The sequence below is a fragment of the Arachis hypogaea genome, chromosome 14 (genome assembly GCF_003086295.3).
Source record: "Arachis hypogaea cultivar Tifrunner chromosome 14, arahy.Tifrunner.gnm2.J5K5, whole genome shotgun sequence".
NCBI classification, from domain to species: domain Eukaryota; kingdom Viridiplantae; phylum Streptophyta; class Magnoliopsida; order Fabales; family Fabaceae; genus Arachis; species Arachis hypogaea.
In genome coordinates, this window is record NC_092049.1 from 15,419,185 (window position 1) to 15,440,667 (window position 21,483).

General features: G+C 33.1%; 1 protein-coding gene across 4 annotated transcripts; it reads right to left on the reverse strand.

The window, feature by feature from the left end:
• Positions 1-306: 306 nt before the first annotated feature.
• On the reverse strand, positions 307-4,513 carry LOC112741657 (uncharacterized). Of its 4 annotated transcripts, XR_011870739.1 has the most exons (5): positions 3,786-4,490; positions 3,358-3,418; positions 3,025-3,123; positions 2,724-2,825; positions 307-748 (listed from the first exon to the last, which is right to left on the reverse strand). XR_011870739.1 is itself a non-coding variant. In XM_025790712.3 (4 exons), exons 1-3 carry the CDS (start codon positions 4,020-4,022, stop codon positions 2,805-2,807), a joined length of 357 nt encoding a protein of 118 aa, XP_025646497.1. In that variant the 5' UTR covers positions 4,023-4,513; the 3' UTR covers positions 307-748; positions 2,655-2,804. The 4 variants fall into 4 exon arrangements, 3 of the variants coding, with proteins under 3 accessions (XP_025646497.1, XP_025646495.1, XP_025646498.1); XM_025790712.3 differs by lacking the exon at positions 3,358-3,418 and having other exon boundaries at positions 2,655-2,825; positions 3,786-4,513; XM_025790710.2 differs by lacking the exon at positions 3,358-3,418 and having other exon boundaries at positions 3,786-4,504.
• Between the last annotated feature and the right edge of the window lie 16,970 nt (positions 4,514-21,483).

A 21,483-nucleotide genomic window follows, 5' to 3' on the forward strand; every position in this document is an offset into this window, starting at 1 on the left:
GTTGGCTCCAGGTTTCGGCAACGGTTTTAAAACCGTTGCCAGTTTATAGCCATCTAGGACAACGGTTTTAAAGCGTTACTGTTGATGTCGTTTTCGGCAACGGTTTTAATACCATTGCCATTTTATAGTCATCTAAAATAACGGTTTTAACACCATTGTCTTTTATAACTATTGACAACGATTTTTTTGTGATATATAATTTTTTATTTACAATAGTTTTCTCGTGAATGAACTTAATTTCAGTTTTTTTTTAAATTATTTAATGTCAATAAATAATCTAAACTATTTGAATGAAGTCACTAAAGAAAAAAAATTGAACATTTCCCATCAAATTTAACTTATAAGAATTGTTGTAAGATCCACAATATCATCTAAGTTTGCAAAAAATATAATAACAAAAGAGAGTTGAAATATATAAGTAGTAAATAGTCATCATGTTGGTAAGAATAAAATACATGTGTACATTTCCAGATACTTTCTAAAAGAAACAAGACTAAAGTTCTCACTTGAATATATTCCCAAATGGCTTCTTTATCTTTAATCCCCTTCCAATTTGTGTAAATTAATGGACAAAAATCTGAATTCCTTGTCACTGTGCCCAAAAATTTGCTCAAGTTGTTTCTAGCTTCATCAGTAGGACCAATTGCCTCTCCTTCACTATCTAGAGTAATTTCTTCTCTATCTTCCAAATGTCTTGCATGAATCTTCAAGCATTGTGTAGGTCCTCGTGTTTTCTTCACTGTTTTCTCTATACAAAGATACTAATTATATATGACATTTTTAGAAATTACCAAATTCGATTCACAGATTGGAATTCAATTAACACAAATTTTTAGATATTTCGGCAGCATTCTGGCATTAAATATGACATTTCTGAATTTAACAAATTAACCCATATGAACTCACTAAAACTAAATCAGCACTAATCAGCAAAATCAACACTAAACAGCAAAATCAGCAAAAAAACCAAATCAGCACAAACAGCAAAATCAACCCATATGAACTCACTAAAACCACATCAGCACTAATCAGCACTAAAATCAAACGGCAGCAAGCGAAAATGGCAATCAGCAGCAATATAACTAATTAAACTAAGAAAATGTTACCAGGGAAAAAATTGAGAACCTACAGAAGAAGCAGAAACAGAAAATGGCAAGCAGAATCAGCCATATGAACAAACAGCAAATCAACCCATATGAACTCACTAAAATCAAATCAGCACTAATAAAACAGCTCAGAATAAGGCCATCAGCATCATTGCTCAATCAAAACAAGGCATGGAATCAGCCATTAACAAGGATAAAGCAGCATTAAACAGCAAAATCAACCCATATGAACTCACTAAAATCAAATCAGCACTAATAAAATAGCTCAGAATAAGGCCATCATCATCATTGCTCAATCAAAACAAGGCATGAAATCAGCCACTAACAAGGATAAAGCAGCACTAAACAGCAACATCAACCCATATGAACTCACTAAAATCAAATCAGCACTAATAAAACAGCTCAGAATAAGGCGATCAGCATCATTGCTCAATCAAAACAAGGCATGAAATCAGCCATTAACAAGGATAAAGCAGCACTAAACAGCAAAATCAACCCATATGAACTCACTAAAACCAAATCAGCACTAATAAAACAGCTCTAAATAAGGCCATCATCATCATTGCTCAATCAAAACAAGGCATGAAATCAGCCATTAACAAGGATAAAGCAGCACTAAACAGCAAAATCAACCCATATGAACTCACTAAAACCAAATCAGCACTAATAAAATAGCTCAGAATAAGGCCATCATCATCATTGCTCAATCAAAACAAGGCATGAAATCAGCCATTAACAAGGATAAAGCAGCACTAAACAGCAAAATCAACCCATATGAACTCTCTAAAATCAAATCAGCACTAATAAAATAGCTCAGAATAAGGCCATCATCATCATTGCTCAATCAAAACAAGGCATGAAATCAGCCATTAACAAGGATAAAGCAGCACTAAACAGCAAAATCAACCCATATGAACTCACTAAAATCAAATCAGCACTAATAAAACAGCTCAGAATAAGGCCATCATCATCGTTGCTCAAATAAAACAAGGCATGAAATCAGCTACTAACAAGGATAAAGCAGCACTAAACAGCAAAATCAACCCACATGAACTCACTAAAATCAAATCAGCACTAATAAAACAGCTCAGAATAAGGCCATCATCATCATTGCTCAATCAAAACAAGGCATGAAATCAGCCATTAACAAGGATAAAGCAGCACTAAACAGCAAAATCAACCTATATGAACTCTCTAAAATCAAATCAGCACTAATAAAACAGCTCAGAATAAGGCCATCAGCATCATTGCTCAATCAAAACAAGGCATGAAATCAACCATTAACAAGGATAAAGCAGCACTAAACAGCAAATCAAACCATATGAACTCACTAAAATCAAATCACCACTAATAAAATAGCTCAGAATAAGGCCATCATTTGACAACATCAAAGTAAATAGTAGAAATTAAGAATAATATCAGGAGTCTTTAACTCAACTGTAAACATAAAAGTAACAACAATTGATGGACAAATTGCCAAGAGACAGGAAATCTATAACCTATTTTAACTCAACCCCAAAGCTAGCTCATAGGCAAAGAATGTCTCACATTTATAAACCACCTAGAAACCTCATCTTTGAATGATGTTGGATTTGTAATGCTGGCAATGTTCATTACCTCACAAAAGTCACCAGAAATCTGCTTAGATTTTGCTTGTAAAGTCGTATGGTACTCACGCAACAAGCACTGATCAAGAGTTTAAAATCTACCCTCTCGTATCTGCATCAGTTAGACAGTTTACATTATAGTAAGCAGCTTTTCGTATGGAAGGAAGAAAGCATAGTAATCAAGAACTCAAATGAGTTTTGACAAGAAAATGTTAGACGGTTTACATTATAGTAAGTAGCTTCTCGTATGGAAGGAAGAAAGCATAGTAATCAAGAACTCAAATGAGTTTTGACAAGAAAAAGAAACTCACTGATCTCAGGGAAACCTTCAAGCTCAATGGCGAAGCTTCTTTAAGTATATTTAGGGTAGAAATGCACCATGCATCATTTGTTTCACTTGCCACTCTTTCCTAATGGAAATTTAAGTAATTAGATGGAAAAAGAAACCGTGAACTGTTACCAGAAAGTTAAGCCACTCACAATAGATAGATGTTAATCAAGACTAGCTGGTACAAATAGAGTTAACAAGATAAGAGACTACAACTAAAAGCAACACTAAAGACATTTTAGCAGCAGAATAAATGAAATTCTAAGATAAAGTTGTGCTAGAGGTACTTAAATTTAATGAAAGATGTAAAGCTCACCAAAGAATCAACAATCTGTTCTATTATGTCATGGCAAAAGCATTTATCTACAATTTCAATCCTGAAGAAAATGAAAAGTAGAAAAAAGGGCTATCTTAAACTGTGAATCAGAATATAAGAAACAAAGTTAGTAAAGAGAGCATCTAAACAGCTATAGGAATTTTTCATTTTCAGAGAACCAGTTTCCAAATCAAAATCAGAACAACATTAGACATGTATCTTCTCAACACACTCTTGCAGACTACAGCATACACATATCAACATGTTCTACCTTACTATCGTAAAATCAACAAGAGGCACAACCAGTCACACATTTAATCTACAACCAAAATCCACTACATATGAAGCATTCAACTATTAGTAATAATCCAGTAAACTTTTCAGGCATTCAAAGTTTAAAATATTTAATTTAATAAAATATTCCCTACCTCGATGTCACAACTCGCGAAAATCACTAAACACAGCAGCTCCATCAGTGGTTCCAATACCAGCTCCCATGGCAGCAGCAGTAGTGATTCTGGGCAGCTCCAGTGCTGGTTCCCGGCGGCTGAGGACTCCGGCAACTTGCAGAACCTAGAGGCGAGGCAGAACAGAGCCGTTTTCCTCAAATCCCAGGTAGCAGCTTCCCTGTTTCCTTTTCCATTCACATTCCTCTCCATGGCCATGATGAAACAACGAATTGAACGGCGGCGTAGCCAGGATGCAACGGCGGTGGCTCCCTTTCCCTGGCCCCTGGCTCATGCGTAGTTCTTTCTCTCCGCAACATGAAAGTGACGGAAATGGAAGCTTCTGTGACAGAAACGAACGCGACGGCGACGGCAGCGGCTCAGCGACCCCTCGACGGCTCCTACTCCTTTCTCGCACGATGATGGCGACCGCTCAACGGAGGCGTTGCGGGGTTAGCGCGGCTTCTCTTCTCCGTCCCTCACTCTCCCTTTGCGGACTCTCTTTCTCCTTCGGGTTTGGCAACGACGGCGACGGCGGCACCTAACCCGCCGGCGCCGTCCTCTTCTCCTTCCTCCTCTCTTGTCCGTGTGTGTATGTGTTACGCTTATGAGTGGGGTTGTGTGCTCAGTGTTGGGGGGGGTGTTTAGGGTTTTAGAATTTGGAAATTAGAGTTTTTTATTTAATTTGGGAATTTAGTTAGGAATGAGAGATTTTATAAAAGAATATAGATAAAATAGATATATTGATAAAAATGGGTGGATAGAATAATAATTTTAAAATTTAATATACTATAGTCACCAAAAAAATCTAATATACTATATTAAAATTATTTAAAAATATTATTTATTAATCTATTGTTGAATTCAAATAATTATTTCTAACAAAAAATATATATTTGTTATAACAAAATAATTATTTATAATAAAAATATATAATATCTATTATAAATTTATTTTAATTTTATTTTTTTAAAAAAAAATATTTGTTATATAATAATCAATAATAGATATATAATATTTATTTTAAAATTATTTTAATTTTATTTCTTTATATTAATATTTATTATATATTTATAATAAAAATATATAATATTTATTATAAATTTATTTTAGCCTTATGTGTTTAAAATATAATATTTTTTATATATTTATAATAATATATAATATTTATAATAAATTTATTTTAATTTTATTTTTTTAAAATAATATTTATTATTTATTTATAACAATAATTTTTGAGTATTTATAGAAAACATAGTTTCAATTTATATAATTATCTGAAATTATTTTTATTAGTATTGTTTAATTTGTACAATTATTTAAATAATATTAGAAAATAGTTGTTTCATAAATAATTGTTATAATGGTTGTAAAACCGTTCTTTAAAATAGTCAAAGAGAACGGTTTTATTTTGTTACTATAGCATAATGAAAAAATGAACTTCAATAACAACACTGTAAAAACCGTTGTCTAAGACCATCTAATAGAACGGTTTTAAAGTGTAGTATTTTGGCAACGGTTTTAATGCGTTTCTTTTGTACAATTCTTTAAACAACAATAAAAAACCGTTGTTTAAAGCCAAATCATGGTAACGGTTATAAAACCGTTCTTTAAAATAGTCAAAGAGAACGGTTTTATTTTGTTGCTAGAAATTGATGAAAAACTGAATTCAACAGTAACACTTTAAAAAACCGTTGTCTAAACCTATCTAAGAGAACGGTTTTAAGGCGTTGCGAAATTTGGCGTTGCTAAAGGCCATATTTGTTGTAGTGATTGAAAGGAAAACACTGATCTAGCAATCGGAAGAGCTTTAGTGATGATGACAGAAAGCTCCGATGGCATTTCCAGCAAGGAGGGGTGCTTGCAGCTGCGATCATGGCATTTTTGCATCTCGTTCTCTCTCAGATTCCCATCCCACCTCTTGTTTGCCTTTCTCTCTTCCTCTCTAGCTTGAAGAAGAGGTGAAGATTGAGAGAGAAACAGAAGAGAGGGAAGAAGAAGAATCAAGCTCACTTTCTTGTGTCGAAGGCAACAACTCCAACTGGTTCCAGGGACGGTGACAATGCACGACAACAATGCAACGACGGGACATCTCCCTCTTTCCTCTTCTCCGTCATACCCATGTCCTCTCAGCATCTCTCTCTCTCTCTCTCTCTCTCAAGTTGCATTTCTCTGTACTTTTCGGACTTTCTCCCCCTGCAACGACCACGACAACAACGGTGACAGCGAGCAGCAATCCTCCTTCCACCGGCGCCTCTTCTTTCGCTTCTCTGCTTTTTTCTTCTTCTCTCCTCTGTTTCTCTCTCAATCTTCTCTTTTTCTTCAAACTAAAGAGGAAGAGAGAAATATGAACGAGAGGTGGGATGCGAGACTAAGAGAGAATGAGATGCGAAAATACCATTATCACAGCTGCAAGCTCCCCTCCTTTCCAGAAACACCATCGAAGCTCTCTGCTGCCATCATTGAAGCTCTTATGATTGCCAGATCAGCATTTTCCGTTCAATGTGACGTCATGCTTTTACATTTTGGTGTTTTTATCAAATTTTAAATCTTTCTAGATTTATTTTGTCAATAACAAAAGTTAGGTACCATTTTGTCAACACCAGAATCTTTCGAGTACTAATTTGGTATTTACCTCTAAAAAAAAGATTCAAAGATCGAAATCCCCTCTCCCACCCCTTTCTCTCTCTGAAAACTCCAAAAACCCCAACCCGAGGTCTAAACCCTCTTCGATACTTGCTCACTTACCCAGCCACCATCCCACTGACTCCAGAGCTCAAACTCATCGACAAGAACCCTTCTCCTCGGGTGGAGTGTGCTGTCGCTTACGGGCATCGTTCCTCTCTCTCCAAAAACCCCAACCCGAGGTCTAAACCCTCTTCGATACTTGCTCACTTACCCAGCCACCATCCCACTGACTCCAGAGCTCAAACTCATCGACAAGAACCCTTCTCCTCGGGTGGAGTGTGCTGTCGCTTACGGGCATCGTTCCTCTCTCTCTCTCTCTCTCTCTCTCTCTCTCTCTCTCTCTCTCTCTCTCTCTCTCTCTCTCTCTCTCTCTCTCTCTCAAGCACTGTAGCTTGAATTTATTTTTGTTTGTTTTTATACTTTCGTTAATAATACTGATTCTAAGTTGCTAAGTTAATACTTAATAGTATTAAACTACTAATTTTGTTAATTTTTGATTATCTTGAGTTGTTGATTTTCTAAAATAATGTTGTTGCTGATTTTTTGAAATAATATTGTTGTTGGCTTCCTAGTTTTCTAATTTTATGAGTTAATTTTATTGATGGTTAATGTTGTTACTGATTTTCTGTTGATTCTTTGCCTTTGTTTAGTTGAAAACTTGTTTTGCTGCTTTTTTTGGTGGTAAAATATTATGTGTTTGTCATTTACGTATGTTTCGATCTACTTTAGTTATAAATTTTGATGTTTGAAGTTGTTTATAAACTTTTATTGATAAATTATAGATAATTTATTATGTGAAAATTGTAAAATTTTAAATTTTATTAGTTTAAAAATTATTAAATTTACATATTTAAAATTATATATAAAATTTTTAATAATTTTATGTAATATTTAATTAAATTAGTTCAACCCTAATCGGACTATTGAATCAATAAACCAATCGCCTTACTAATTTATTGATCAATCTGATTCTCGTAACCTTAATAATTACACAACTATATAAAATATTTTATATTACTAATATATCATTCTAACATTAATTTTATTATCATTATACTCAATTGTGCAATCTTTTCTTATTAACCTTCAATGAATTCCATTTAGTTTTTATTATTTGCTGATCTTTTCCTTCCCTGAAATTTAAGATATATCTAAGTGAATACCAAATTTCGGTACTTTTGTTACATGAGAATATATCATTTCTCAAAAGGAAAAGTTATCATACAAATAAAAATTAAGCCCAAAAATTAATGTCAAAGAAAGTCTATGTATAGATTTGTACAACGCACATTTTCACGACTAATTAAAATATAAAGTAAGTTGCTTATGTAAAAACTTTATTCGTATATATATATATATACACGGTGAATTCTATCCGATCCCTTCTAAAATAACATGTAAGTTACTCTTTATAATGTGTCATATTTTAATTGGTCAATCTTAATTATAGTTGGATTATTTTGTAATTTATTATTTGAGATTGATAATGGTATAATTTCTTAAAATATCAAAACTCTACTCTCGTTAATTAAAACATATTTTCACTCCTCCATTCTTTCTTCGCCACGTAGTTTCTATCCTTTCAATCATCGCAGTCGCCGTTCGTGACAAGAAGCGCCGACATGGTCGCCATTTATTGCCCTCTCTCTCATGCAATCTCTCTTTCTTCAGTACATCATCTTTTAACGACTTAGTTGAATTTCCGTCGTCCGTAACTTTGCCGTCCTTCTCAGTATGCGCCTCTTTCTGCCGTAAATCACTCTTTACTCACATAATTAATGGTTAATTTAGTTATTAAATTTTTTCATATCTTTATTTAATTATATGATGGAACATATATTCATATGTAAAATATAATATAATAAAATAAATATATCCAGAATACTTAAAAGTATAATTAAAAGCAGAAACATATAGATATAATAGTAAAATTTGTACTCTAAACAAGTAAACATATTTTTTTATCATACATAAATTATTTAAAAAAATAAATAAGTTATTAAAATTAATAACACAAGTTTAAAATGATAAAATTCAACTTTCTTACAGTATTTTTTATAGTATTTTTATTCTTTTAATTTTTAATTTATTAGTATTTTATTATTTAATTAATAATTAAATAAATTATTTTTATGAGAAATTATTTTTTGTATTATCTTAAAGAAGAGACTAATATAATAGTTTAATAAATAACATAAAAATAATATTTTAAATAAAAAATATTAAATATTAAAATTTTTAAATACAAAAATAAATTGTATAGATATTTAAGAGATAAATATGAAATATACACCTAAAATAAATAAAATAAACAAAATAGGAATACTCTTCAGAAATAGAGAATTATTTTTATCTGTCTTATTTATTTTGGCATGTATTTCATATTTCATATTTCATAATATACAATTATTTCCTTCTCACCTTCTATTGCTTCTTCTCCATGGAGAAAAGGAGGAAAGACAAAAAAATAAAGAACAAAAGAATGACGATAAGGAGAAAACAGTGAAGAAGAAGGAACGCGAAAAAGAAGGAGAAAAATGTGGAAGAGGAGGAACGTGAAGAAGAAAACAAAGAAAAAGAAGGCGCTCCATACGTAAACGAGCGTGAAAAGAAGTGCGGAAGAAGAAGAAGTCCGGAGGAGAAGAGAAGAAGAAGAAGAGAAGAAACTTGAAGAAAGAAAATAGAAAAAACGCGTGACTTAAAATTGTTTAAATAACCTTGAATGTCAAAATTATTTGGATGTGGAGAATATTTTTTATAAGATAATGATAGAATCTAATAATAATGAAAATCCCAGAATATCAAACTAAATCAGCAATATAAAATTAATACAAGATATATATTAAATTATAATATCCTAAATAGTAAATATATTCTAATACTTCCTTAAACTCAAGCGGCACAACTTATTAAAATCAATGGAATAAGAAACCAATGAAAAAACTACTTGTTTAAAAAATTCATAGATTTGAAACTCTTGAAAAAACTAAAAGGAACTGTAAAACACTAAGGCCAAAAATAAATCGTCGAAACTTAAAATGTAAATAAACTTGCCGAAACTCAGGGCACATATGGAATTTTCAAAACTCAGAGTGCAGGCAAAATTGTAGAAATTTTAGGTAATGTTGAACATACAACGGAGTAGAGGAAGATTACCAAATTGAAGTTGTTAAACCGAGTAGAAAGATTATTCAAATTTGGAACATTGAAGTAAAAGTCGACACAAAAACAAACAAGAGTGACTTCTGATAGAACTCCAAAAAACGAAAGAAGAAAGTTTTTAAGGTGGATACCATGATTTTAATATCATCTTATAATTTATAATGAACTGAAAAATAAATTCAGCATTCGAATACTGTGATCAGTGTGATGTACAATCATAACACCATTCGATATATATTTAAATTTTAATATATTAAACTATAATATTTTAAATGTATTCTAACAAATAGAATTTAAAATTTTAAGTATTTTTATAAAATATTTTTTGAATCATAATATACAAATCCCACCTTCTATTAAAATCTCGGTAATTCACATAAACAAAACAAATGCAATCTAATATTACATTAATATTCTAAATAAAATTAGATTACGTTGGTGTCCTGTTTATATTTAGGGTAAAATGTCATATTAAGTTAAATAGAAGAAGAAATTAAGTAATTCTACCAAAGCAAAAAAATATAACATGCATTAACCAAAAGTATATTTTAATATAATTCGAATGAGGTTAGTTCGAATTATACATGAGTGAATCCAAGGAGTAATTCGAATCATATTGATTCGAACTATATGCAAACATGATCTACACTGCTGATTCGAACTAGCCCACTATTTTAACACCCATAATAATTTGAAACAGGTTGATTCGAATTGCATACATAATAATCCATACAATTATTTCGATATGCCAACAATTATATCTATATGGAACCAATGCTAAATCAATTAGTTCGATAATACGAATCTATAAAAAAAATTTCATTTTAATATGGCATTTTGTCCTTATATTTATACATAAATCGAATCAATTAGATTCGAATTAGTGTTACATTAATAAATCAAAGTTACTAGGTTTGATTTAGTATGAATACGGCATTGAAATATGTTAACCCATAATAAATCGAATTAAAAAGATTCGATCTAAGACACATAGTAAATCGAAACAAGTGATTTCGATTTATAACTCATAGTAAATCGAATTCATTAGATGATTTATAGATAACATATCACTTAGTAAATCGAATGTACTAACTTCGATTTACTATTAATTTTCTTATATATACAATTTGAAATTAATTGTTTCGAATTATAATTCACATTTTCCTCCACCATTCAATCCCACCCAAGAGAAAAAAGTGAGACCACAACGCGATAAGATTTAAAACTGCGAAAATGAAAGACGATCCAGATCATATCTATCAGTTGGACGGAGTTGTCCATACTGCTGGTAGATCATCAATAAAGAGGTTAGTGAAAAAATTTCTTTTCTTCAAGGTAGATAAGAAATATTAGTAATATTAAGTCAATTAGAATTTTTTATTATAAGCGTGCCTTAGTATTTTTAAACTGCAATTGTTAGTTACAGTAGTATTTATTAGTTTGTTAGAATTTTAAAACTACAAATGTTATTTATAGTAGTGATTATGAATAACTGTTAGTTAGAGTAATGAGTAGACACGCTATTACAATTTGTAAGTTATAAATATTAGATTATTAAGTAGTGAAAATTAGTTTAGTTAAAACTTAATTTAATTCAAAAGTGTCTGTGATAATAGTGATTCAGAATTGTAATATGTTTTACATTAAAGTTATTTTTATTAGAATTTTTCGTGTCAGGTGATTTTAGATTTAGCTCAGATTTTTTTTGAACTTGTAAGATTATTTATTTTGGTTTTGGACATTTTTTCGAAAAGGACATGCATTATTTAATATTACTTTAGTGAATTGTTTTGTTATAGCTTTTAGAAATAATTTTTTATCGTTGTCAAAATTCTTACACTTCTCATGGTACTTGCAATGATCAGATTCCAGCAGCTCTGTATGCAATTCCATGACGGATGTTATAAGTCTCCATGCTTAAGACGACTTCTTCTTTATCCTAAAACTGCTGACCAACTTGAAACATAGCTAGACCTCCTACATCCTATGTATCTCATGGCCTCCAAGTCTAAAGTCGAAAAGTGCGAAAATATTGTTGAGTTCTCGAACTAGATGCTCCACCATCCCAACTGAAGTATTCCTCCCGAGATCATCATTGCTATCCTCATCAATCGTGGTGGACTCCACATCATCATCATGCAGTACATCTTGGACACCGTCTAGTTCTCCATCCACCCCGAAAATCAGAATTATAACAGGAGTACCGGCCAGCACAATAGCAAGTTGACCGAAAGTAGTGACGGACCCAGAAATTTTAGAAGTGGGAACAAAAATATATATATACTATAATAAATTTTGTTAAACATTATTAATTATATGAAGATATAAAAATTAAAAAGAATTAATGAACACTTTTATTCTTAAAATACTATTCATTATATATAATTTATAAAAAATAACTTTTTATTTCTAAAACTTGAACTTAAAAAATATTTTAATTAAATTATAGATAATTTGTTATCCTAACTAATTTTTTTATAGATATTTAATAATAAAAGACTGAATCAATTGGCACATTAACGCTTAACGATACACTAGTATTTATAATTTGAAATTAGAATTATATATAAATATTAAAAAAATTTAAACTGTATATAAAAAGTATGTTTATATAAAATAATAGAAATTTAATTTATAATTTTTTTATTTATTTTTAAAATAATTAAATTTATTATATATTTTTAAATTTAATTTTGATATAATGTTAGATGAAAAAATTTATGTATCTATTTAATTATGTATTGTAATTAAAATATTTTTCTATTATTATTTCTAAAAATAAAAAATTTATTTTAAATTATTAAATTAATCAATTCATTTTAAAATTTTATATGTAACATAGGTACATATAATAGAGCAAAAGTAAAAAAAAAAAAAAAAACAAGAAATAAGGATGAATAAATTGAGAATAAAATAAAATATATAAAATCATGAAGAGAATAAAACATTATATTAATACCTAAACTATAATTGTTTGAATTAAAATTTTCAATAGAAAATATAAAAAAGAGAAACAATGAAATTGAAAAATATATACATAGACTCATGGATGATGATTTTTAGTGGCTAAGAGAAGGGGGTTGAATCTTAGCCTCCTTTTTTCGCTTCTTAAAACTTGCTGGTCTTTGAAACAACTTCTGGAGACTTTTTGATTTTTGTCTCGTACCCATCCACAAGATTTTTTATTTTTATCTCGTAACCCGGCACGAGATATTTTTCAGTTTTATCTCCTATGCAGCAGAAACAGAAATGGAGTAGAAGAAAGAGAGAGAATCACACCACGAAATATCCTGGTTCAGCTGCCAGGTGCAATGCAGCCTACATCCAGTCTCCATCACAATAATAATGGAATTTCACTGTAATCTTCATGATTACATACACCAGTTCTCCCTAGGAACTACCCTTCCTATCCGGGACAAGTCCAGAATCTAAACCCCAATCCTGAACTTGACTTGATCACACCCAAGTTTTCAACTGCTAAAGTGCTAATCCAACTTGCAAGGAGATTCCCACAGAATCATGAAACACAACACAGATATACAAAGGACCTCTAAGGACATCTATGGCTTTTTCTTTTAATTTTGCACTCTCTGTCTTTTTCCGCTCTATGGCTTTTTTCTTACAAACCTCACTGTTTGCCTTTTTCCATGAGACTCAAGACAGAAAAAATTAAACAGAAAATTACAAAATAGAAAATATTGAAGGAGAAGAACTTATGTTAGCTTGGGTAGCTATGAGAACTCTGTGCTTACTCTCCTTGCTTCAAGCCCTGACTGTTCACCCTTATTTATAGAAGGGGAAGCCTCCAAGGTTGAACTCTTGAACTGAGCCAACTTCTTCTTCTTCATGCAAAACCGGTTCGGCCAGAGAGAGAGAGGAGAGAAAACCGAATGCTATATCCAACATGCAATTATCTCTGTGTCTTTCCTTTGTACCAAGCTTCATCAATCCGGGCCTTCCATCTTGACTTGCACTCCAAGAAGGATTCCTGGCCCTTGATGAGTTCTTGATGATGACAGCTTCATCTGCTCCAACTTCTGCCTCATCCACCACGTAGCTACAGTGGCTACCCCCTGTGGTGGTTGATCAAAAGCTGAGACAAGCCATCTCTCTAAAGATCTTCTTCCTTTGACCGAATTGATCTTCTTCTATTTTAGGGTATGCAGAGCTTGAGATCTCTTCACCAAATCTTACCATTTGTGGTGAAAATCTCAGCCACAACATACTTCATATTTTTTTTTCTTGATGCCATCATCACTATGGCCTTGATCCTATCTTCTCTTTTCTGATAGCTTGCATTAGCTTCCATGCTTTCCCTGTGAAGTGACCGAATGCAAGAAGAGAGATGAGAGAGAAGAGAGAGAAATTTGAACAATAATCAAAGGAATTGATAAAATGAATTATGTTTCCCACTTTCCTTTGCTGAGTAGTGTGTAACACTAATGATAGCAATCAAATCAATTGCTATTTTCTTTCTCATGGTTCCAATGCAATTAAAGCAAATTTAATAACTTTGAAATCCACCAAAAGAAGAGAATGGGATCCGTGGAAGCATGCATGGTTTCTTCTTTCTCATTTTTCCAATTTGAACCAAGCTTAGTGGATCTCTTTTTCAAAATAGATTTGGGCTAATAATAATTGAATTTGGCCCAACTCTTACACCAACAATTCAGCCATATAACTTAAATATTTTCATGAACAAGGCTGATTGTATTGGACTTGTTTGTCAAGATTCTGCCCAATTAACAAAACATTATTTCAGCCATCACAAAATAATTTTGCATCAATGCTGAAAATTATATTCCATTGGGCTTGCTATATTTTTCTTTTCTTTTCGGCCCAAGACACAATCTACAGGTAATCAAAATTATTAATTAGCAAATTGAAATTAAAGCTCAAATTAATAATTTTACAATTAATTCTATTAATAATGTTTGATCATCACTAATTTTAATTTGGAGTTTTCCAAACTTGTCAATCTCCCCCTTGATGACAAACATTATTAAAAATTGAAATGGAAAGAAATCACAGATTAGAGTACTCCCTTTGAGGATTAGGATTCCTACCCTTTTCCAATTGTTACATGGCTCCCCCTTAACATGTGCCATTTTACCAAGGAAAGCTTTACCTGTAACAATTTTATCAAGTCTAAGGCAACTATGTTATTCAACATATGGAATTTAAGATGTTGAATGGCTTGATTTATGAGCAGAATTAACATGATAAACACAACTTGACTTGTTATCATATAAATGATTTTTTGCTCAATAACAATAAAAAATACTTTGAGTACAGAGTACATAAAAAATAGTTGATAATACCCAAATAATTTGATTAAATGAACAACATTTTTCAGTCATCATATCAAAGCAAAAATTATCAATTTATAGTAAGGAAAATATTTTCAACTTAAACAGAATCATATTAGAGCACAAGAAATATATCAATGTATCAAAGCTTTTAAGAGATTATCAACTAAATCCCAAATTCAACAAATATTTCAACAAGACAGAGCATGAGGCATTTCAACAATTCAGAACATAAGTTATCAACATCAAAAAGCATCAAAAAGCATCAACAAACCATAAGGCATATGTACAGGAGTGATCATGAATCAAAATGATTTCAGCCCCTATTTCTTTCAACTTTTCAATTTTTCAGCTTTCCTCCCCCTTTTGTCATCAAAAGGGAACCTGCAAAAAATGACAATGCAAAACACACAGACATAACCAAATCCAAAATATCAAGTGTTAACAAAATATCAGAGATCTAGAGTATCCAAACAGCCTATAGAGTACCAAAACAAACCAAACAGAACCAGAATTCAACAAGAGACAATTAATTCAATCATCAGAGAGGTTGTACTCAGATCCAGATTCATCATTCTTATCGGCAGCTCCCATCTCCTCTTCGAAATTCTGAAGCATCAGACCGACTCTTTCTTGGCACTTTGTCCAAGTTTTTTCATTTTCGTATGCTTGCTTACGAGTGGCCTTGTAGGATTCCACCATCAGTTTGGACATGTTAGAAAACTTAGTGAGGACTTCCTTAATCGATTCTGTCACCTTGGATGGTTCAGCTGGGCGGCTCTTAAGATCACTGTCAGAGGGCATTGACCGTTTGCCTTTGGTGCCTTTCATAGTACCTGAAACTCCTCCTCCCTTAATTGATGAAACTTTATTCTCTACATTTTCATTAGTTAGATAAACATTGAAGTATTCAAAGATGTAGGTAAGAAATATGCCATAGGAAAGGTTAGCCTTTTTGGTACTCCCAACACATTCCCACATGTGCCTTATCATAAGATATGCAAAGGAAATAGGAGATGAAGTAATAATGGCAAAAAGTACAAAGGAATCGAAAATGGTTACTCTATTGTGTGAGCCATTCTGTGGAGTCAGAATGTGAATAATGATCCTGTGTAGCAATGCTCTTTCTAGACCAAGGGCCTTATGAGTTGGAACCGAGCCATCCAGCCCTGACAGATTTTGACAGATTTGTTGCAGAGCAATCTGATATGTGACTCCAACATGAGAATTCCATTTTTCTGACATATAAGCTGCTGGACCTTCATCAACATAATCCATGGCAGCGCTTATTGTTTCTCTGCTCAGAGTCATGTAAACCCGCTTCACATAGGAATGAATTGCACCATTGATCGGCCTCATGTTTGCATAAAATTTTCGAACCAAAGCAGGGTATACTGGTTTCTGAATTTTGAACAGGGGAATCCACTTCATATTTTCAAAAAGAGTGATGAAGTTGATTCCTTTAGCAGCAAGAGAGTCCAGGTTCACTATGTGTGAAGCACACAAGTGATGTTTCTTCAACACCTCTTTGTGAAACTCATAAGATGCACAAGAATTAAACCTTCTTGGATCAAAATATGAATGATTTTTGTTGTATTTGTTCTTGAAGTCCAGGAATTCTAGATTTGGTGGTTCTTTTGTGTTACGTAGCACGTAACCTTTGGTCTTCTAGGAGCTTCGGGCAGCAGTGTGTGGGGTTGCTTTCTCTAGAGATGAATGAGGTATGAATGTGTGAGACTCCTCTTCTTCTTTGATTGGATCTTTCTCTTTACCCAGTTTTCTTTTGGATGAAGTTTTCTTTGCTATCACCTTTCTTCTCATAGTGTCTGTTTGTTTAGAGGAGGATGAGGGGTGAAGAAGAGGTAGAATGAATATAAATGTGTGTATGGGTTTGAGGAGTTGAAGATGGAGGATGTGTTGGTAGAGGAGTTCGGCTACTCTTCCTTGGAGCAACTTTCTTTTTCATGTTATGAAAATGGAGACGGAAGAGGGAAGATGAAGAGAGGGGCCGAAATGAGTGGAGAGAGGTGGAAGATTAAGGAAGGTAGTTATTACCCATTAAGGGCTGCGGTTATTAACCAAGGAAAGATTTTAAAATTAAAACTTGAAGGGTTAGCTCCTAGAATCAAGGGATGAAGGAAGGATAAAGATTTGATTTGACAATAACCCCTTCCTACAAGATTTGATATGACAACTTCCAAAAGTATGATTAACACAATGAGAAATTCAAAACGGGTCAGAGTAAGGTCAAATAAATTTGGTGGGGGTCCAAGATAATTAATATCAGTTCAGTCTCCCCCTAAATCATGGCCCGTTCCTCACGTCCTAAAAAATGTCTCTTGTCTTCTTATGAGACAAAACCAAATAGTGTCAAAAAATTTCACGAATTATCAACAGAACTTAATTCTATCATTCCCAAACTATTTCTCAAGGAACAGAATCTGTCTTCACACAAGGGCTTAGTAAAAATGTCCGCAACTTGTTCTTCGAATTTTACAAATTAAATATCAATAGTACCCTTTTGCACATGTTCTCTAATAAAATGATATTTGATCTCAATGTGCTTGATTCTTGAGTGCAAAACAGGATTTTTTGAAATGTTTATAGCACTCATGTTGTCACAAAACAAGGGTATACTATTGATTTTTAATTTGTAATCCTCCAATTGAGTTTTCAACCAAATTAATTGTGAACAACATACAGATGCAGAAATGTATTCAGCTTCGGCTATGGATAGAGCTACTGTTGCTTGTTTCTTGCTTGACTACATGTTGAGTGAGCTTCCAAGGAAGCAACACATGCCGGATGTGCTCCTTCTATCCACCCGATCACCCGCATAATCTGCATCACAAAACCCTACTTTACAAAAATCATCAGATTTTGGATACCATAAGCCATAATCACTAGTTCCCTTAATGTATCTAATGATGTGTTTAATGGCCGAAAGATGGGATTCTTTTGGGTGAGATTGAAATCTTGAACATACACCCACACTTTGAACAATGTCCGGTTTAGAGGAAGTAAGATACATGAGTGAACCTATTATTCCTCTATACCTTGTTTCATCTACATCTTTGCCATCATCATCCTTTTCAAGTTTAGTGTTTGGATGCATTGGTGTTCCCATTGGTTTGGAATTTTCTAGGCCAAATTTATTGATTAATTCTTTAGCATACTTTCCTTGGTGAATAAAGGTATCACTAGGAGTTTGTTTAATTTTGAGGCCAAGAAAGAATGTTAGCTCTCCCATTAAACTCATTTCAAACTCACTAGTCATGAGTTTTCCAAACTCTTCACACAAAGATTCATTGGCCGATCCAAACACTATATCATCCACATAAACTTGAACTAGGAGAATATCATCATTAGATACTTTAATAAATAAAGTAGTATCGGTGGCACCCATTTGAAATTGATTTTCCAACAAGAAGGCACTAAGCCTTTCATACCAAGCTCTTAGAGCTTGCCTAAGGCCATAAAGAGCCTTTGAGAGTTTGAAAACATGGTTTGGAAATTATTTATCTTCAAAATCGGGGGGTTGTGCCACAAACACTTCTCTATCTATAAAGCCATTAAGGAAAGCACATTTGGCATCTATTTGGAACATTTTAAAACCATTATGGGCAGCATAGGCAAGAAGCAATCTAATTGCTTCCATTCTTGCTACCGGAGCAAAAAACTCATCAAAATCTATACCCTCTTCTTGATCGTAACCTTGGGCCACTAATCTAGCCTTGTTACGAACAACCTTTCCATCCTCACCTAAATTATTTTTGAAAACCCACTTAGTACCCGTTACCTTCTTACCATCCAGATGAGGTACTAGTGTCCAAATCTCATTCTTGTCAAATTGAGCGAGCTCTTCTTGCATGGCTTTAACCTAAGAGAGATCTTCAAGATCTTGCTTCACATTATTAGGCTCTATTTGTGACAAGAAAGCAAGATTGCTTGGTTCGATTTGCCTTTTGGTTGAGGATCTTGTTGTTACACCTTGAGAGGGATCACCAATGATAAAGTCATGAGGATAACCCCTCATAGACATCCATTCTCTTGGTTTCCGGAGTAAGGTTGAGCTTTGATGAGCTTCAGCAAGCGGTTCTGTTCTAGATTCTCTTACTGGCTCAGGAGAGAAAATAGAAATGTCTCCTCCATCCTGATGAGACAAAACTGGACGAACATATTCTTCACTTGGGACAGCATTGGGACTTTCTTTGCTTGGTTGATGGCTTGTTTCTGCTTCACTACCTATTTCATCATCTAAAGGAGCACTGGAAATTGAATTAGTATCACAAAAAGAAACGTGTATGGATTCTTCTATGGTCCTATGATCTTTGAGATAAATTCTATATGCTTTGCTAGTGGTAGAGTATCCAACAAACATTCCTTCATAGGATTCTGGATCAAATTTACCAAGATTCTCTTTATTGTTAAGTACAAAGCATTTGCATCCAAAAATGTGGAAATACTTAAGATTAGAAGGGGTTCCTTTCCATAGCTCATAAGGAGTTTTCTTTAACCCTTTTCTAATAATGGTCCTATTCAAAATGTAACAAGCTGTATTTACCGCTTCAGCCCATAGAAATTTTGGAATCTCATTTTTGCATAGCATAGCCCTAGTCATCTCTTGAAGGCTTCTATTCCTTCTTTCAACCACCCCATTTTGTTGAGGGGTTCTAGGACATGAAAAGTTATGAGCAATTCCAAAATCATCACAGAATTTTTCAAAGTCTTGGTTTTCAAATTCTTTTCCGTGATCACTTCTCAAATGGGCAATTTTTAAATCTTTTTCATTTTGAATTCTTTTGCAAAGAGTTGAGAAAGCATGAAAAGCATCATTTTTATGAGCAAGAAAAAGTACCCAACCGAATCTAGAGTAATCATCCACCACTACCAAACCATAATGTTTACCTCCTAAGCTTTGAGTTCTTGTGGGACCGAAAAGATCAATGTGCAACATTTCTAATGGCCTCTTGGTAGAAATTTCATCTTTTGGTTTAAAAGAGGTTTTTACTTGTTTGCCTAATTGACAAGCATCACAAGTAATATCCTTATCAAATTTAATGTTTGGAATTCCTCTTACCAAGTTTTTCTTAACAAGTTTGGAAATTTGGTACATGCTTGCATGACCCAATTTCTTATGCCAGAGCCATTTTTCAAATTCAAGAGAGGTAAAGCATGTTACATTTTGATCTTTTAAATCTTCAAGAGTCAATCCATACACATTGTTACATCTCTTAGCTTCAAACAAAATATCCCCAGATTTTTCACAAATAACTAAGCATACCAATTTTCTAAAAACAACTTCATATCCAAGATCACATAATTGGCTTACACTTAGTAAATTGTGTTTCAAACCATCAACAAGAAGAACATCATTTATAAAGGAAGAAAAACTTTTACCAACTTTTCCAACGGCCACTATTTTTTCTTTACCATCATCACCAAAAGTGACAAACCCTCCATCATACTCATCAAGCATAATGAAGAAGGTTGCCTTTCCGGTCATATGCCTAGAGCATCAACTATCCATGTACCACATATTGTCCTTCCACTTGGATGCTAGGCACACCTGTTCAACGTGATCTGCCATGAGACATAGTTGGGACTTGGTTTCTGATTCTTCATCATCTTCTGAGTCGTTTTCCAAGTCCTCCCAAGAAGCCATCAGTCCTTTCTTCTTTCCCTTATTCGGCTTCTCTTCCTTTTTCAACTTAGGACAATCAGTTTTGAAATGGCCAGTCTCTTTACAGTTGTAACAAGTCACCTTGCTGAAATCTTTCTTTTGTTTCCTAGAACTACTTCCTTTGCTTTTCTCCTTGAGTTTCATCATTTTCCTGAATTTTTTGGCAAACAAAACAAATTCATTTTCAGAAGAATAATCACTGGATTTATCATCCAGGGGGTTAGTAATAGATGTGAAAGCTATTCCTTTCTTTTTTGTATCTTTTTTCAAATATGTATTTTCAAATGCAAGTAAGTTTCCTCTTAAATCATCATATGTCATGGAATCAAGACCACTACTCTCAGATATTATCAATGCTTTCGTTTCCCACTCTTTTGTGAGACATCTCAAGACTCTTCTCACAAGCACAGATTCAGGATACTTAATCCCCATAGCATCCAAGCCAACAATGATGATGTTGAACCTTTCAAATATTTCATCTATGGATTCTCCTTCCTTCATTGAGAACATTTCATATTCTCTGTTCAGCATGTCTATCCTGGTCTTCTTTACTATAGTGGTTCCTTCATGAGTGACTTGAAGTTTGTCCTAGATTTCCTTTGCCGTTGTGCATCGTGATACCTGTCGATACTCCTCGAAGCTGATTGCACAGTTGAGCAAGTTGATAGCCTTGGCATTGAGCTCCACCTTCTTTCTATCTTCTTCGGTCCAACTGGCTTCTGGTTTAAGGGAGACTACTCCTTCACCACTTGTGGTGGTTGGATATTGAGGACCCTCTAGGATAATCTTCCATAGTCTATAATCTACAGCTTACACAAAAATCTTCATTCTCTCCTTC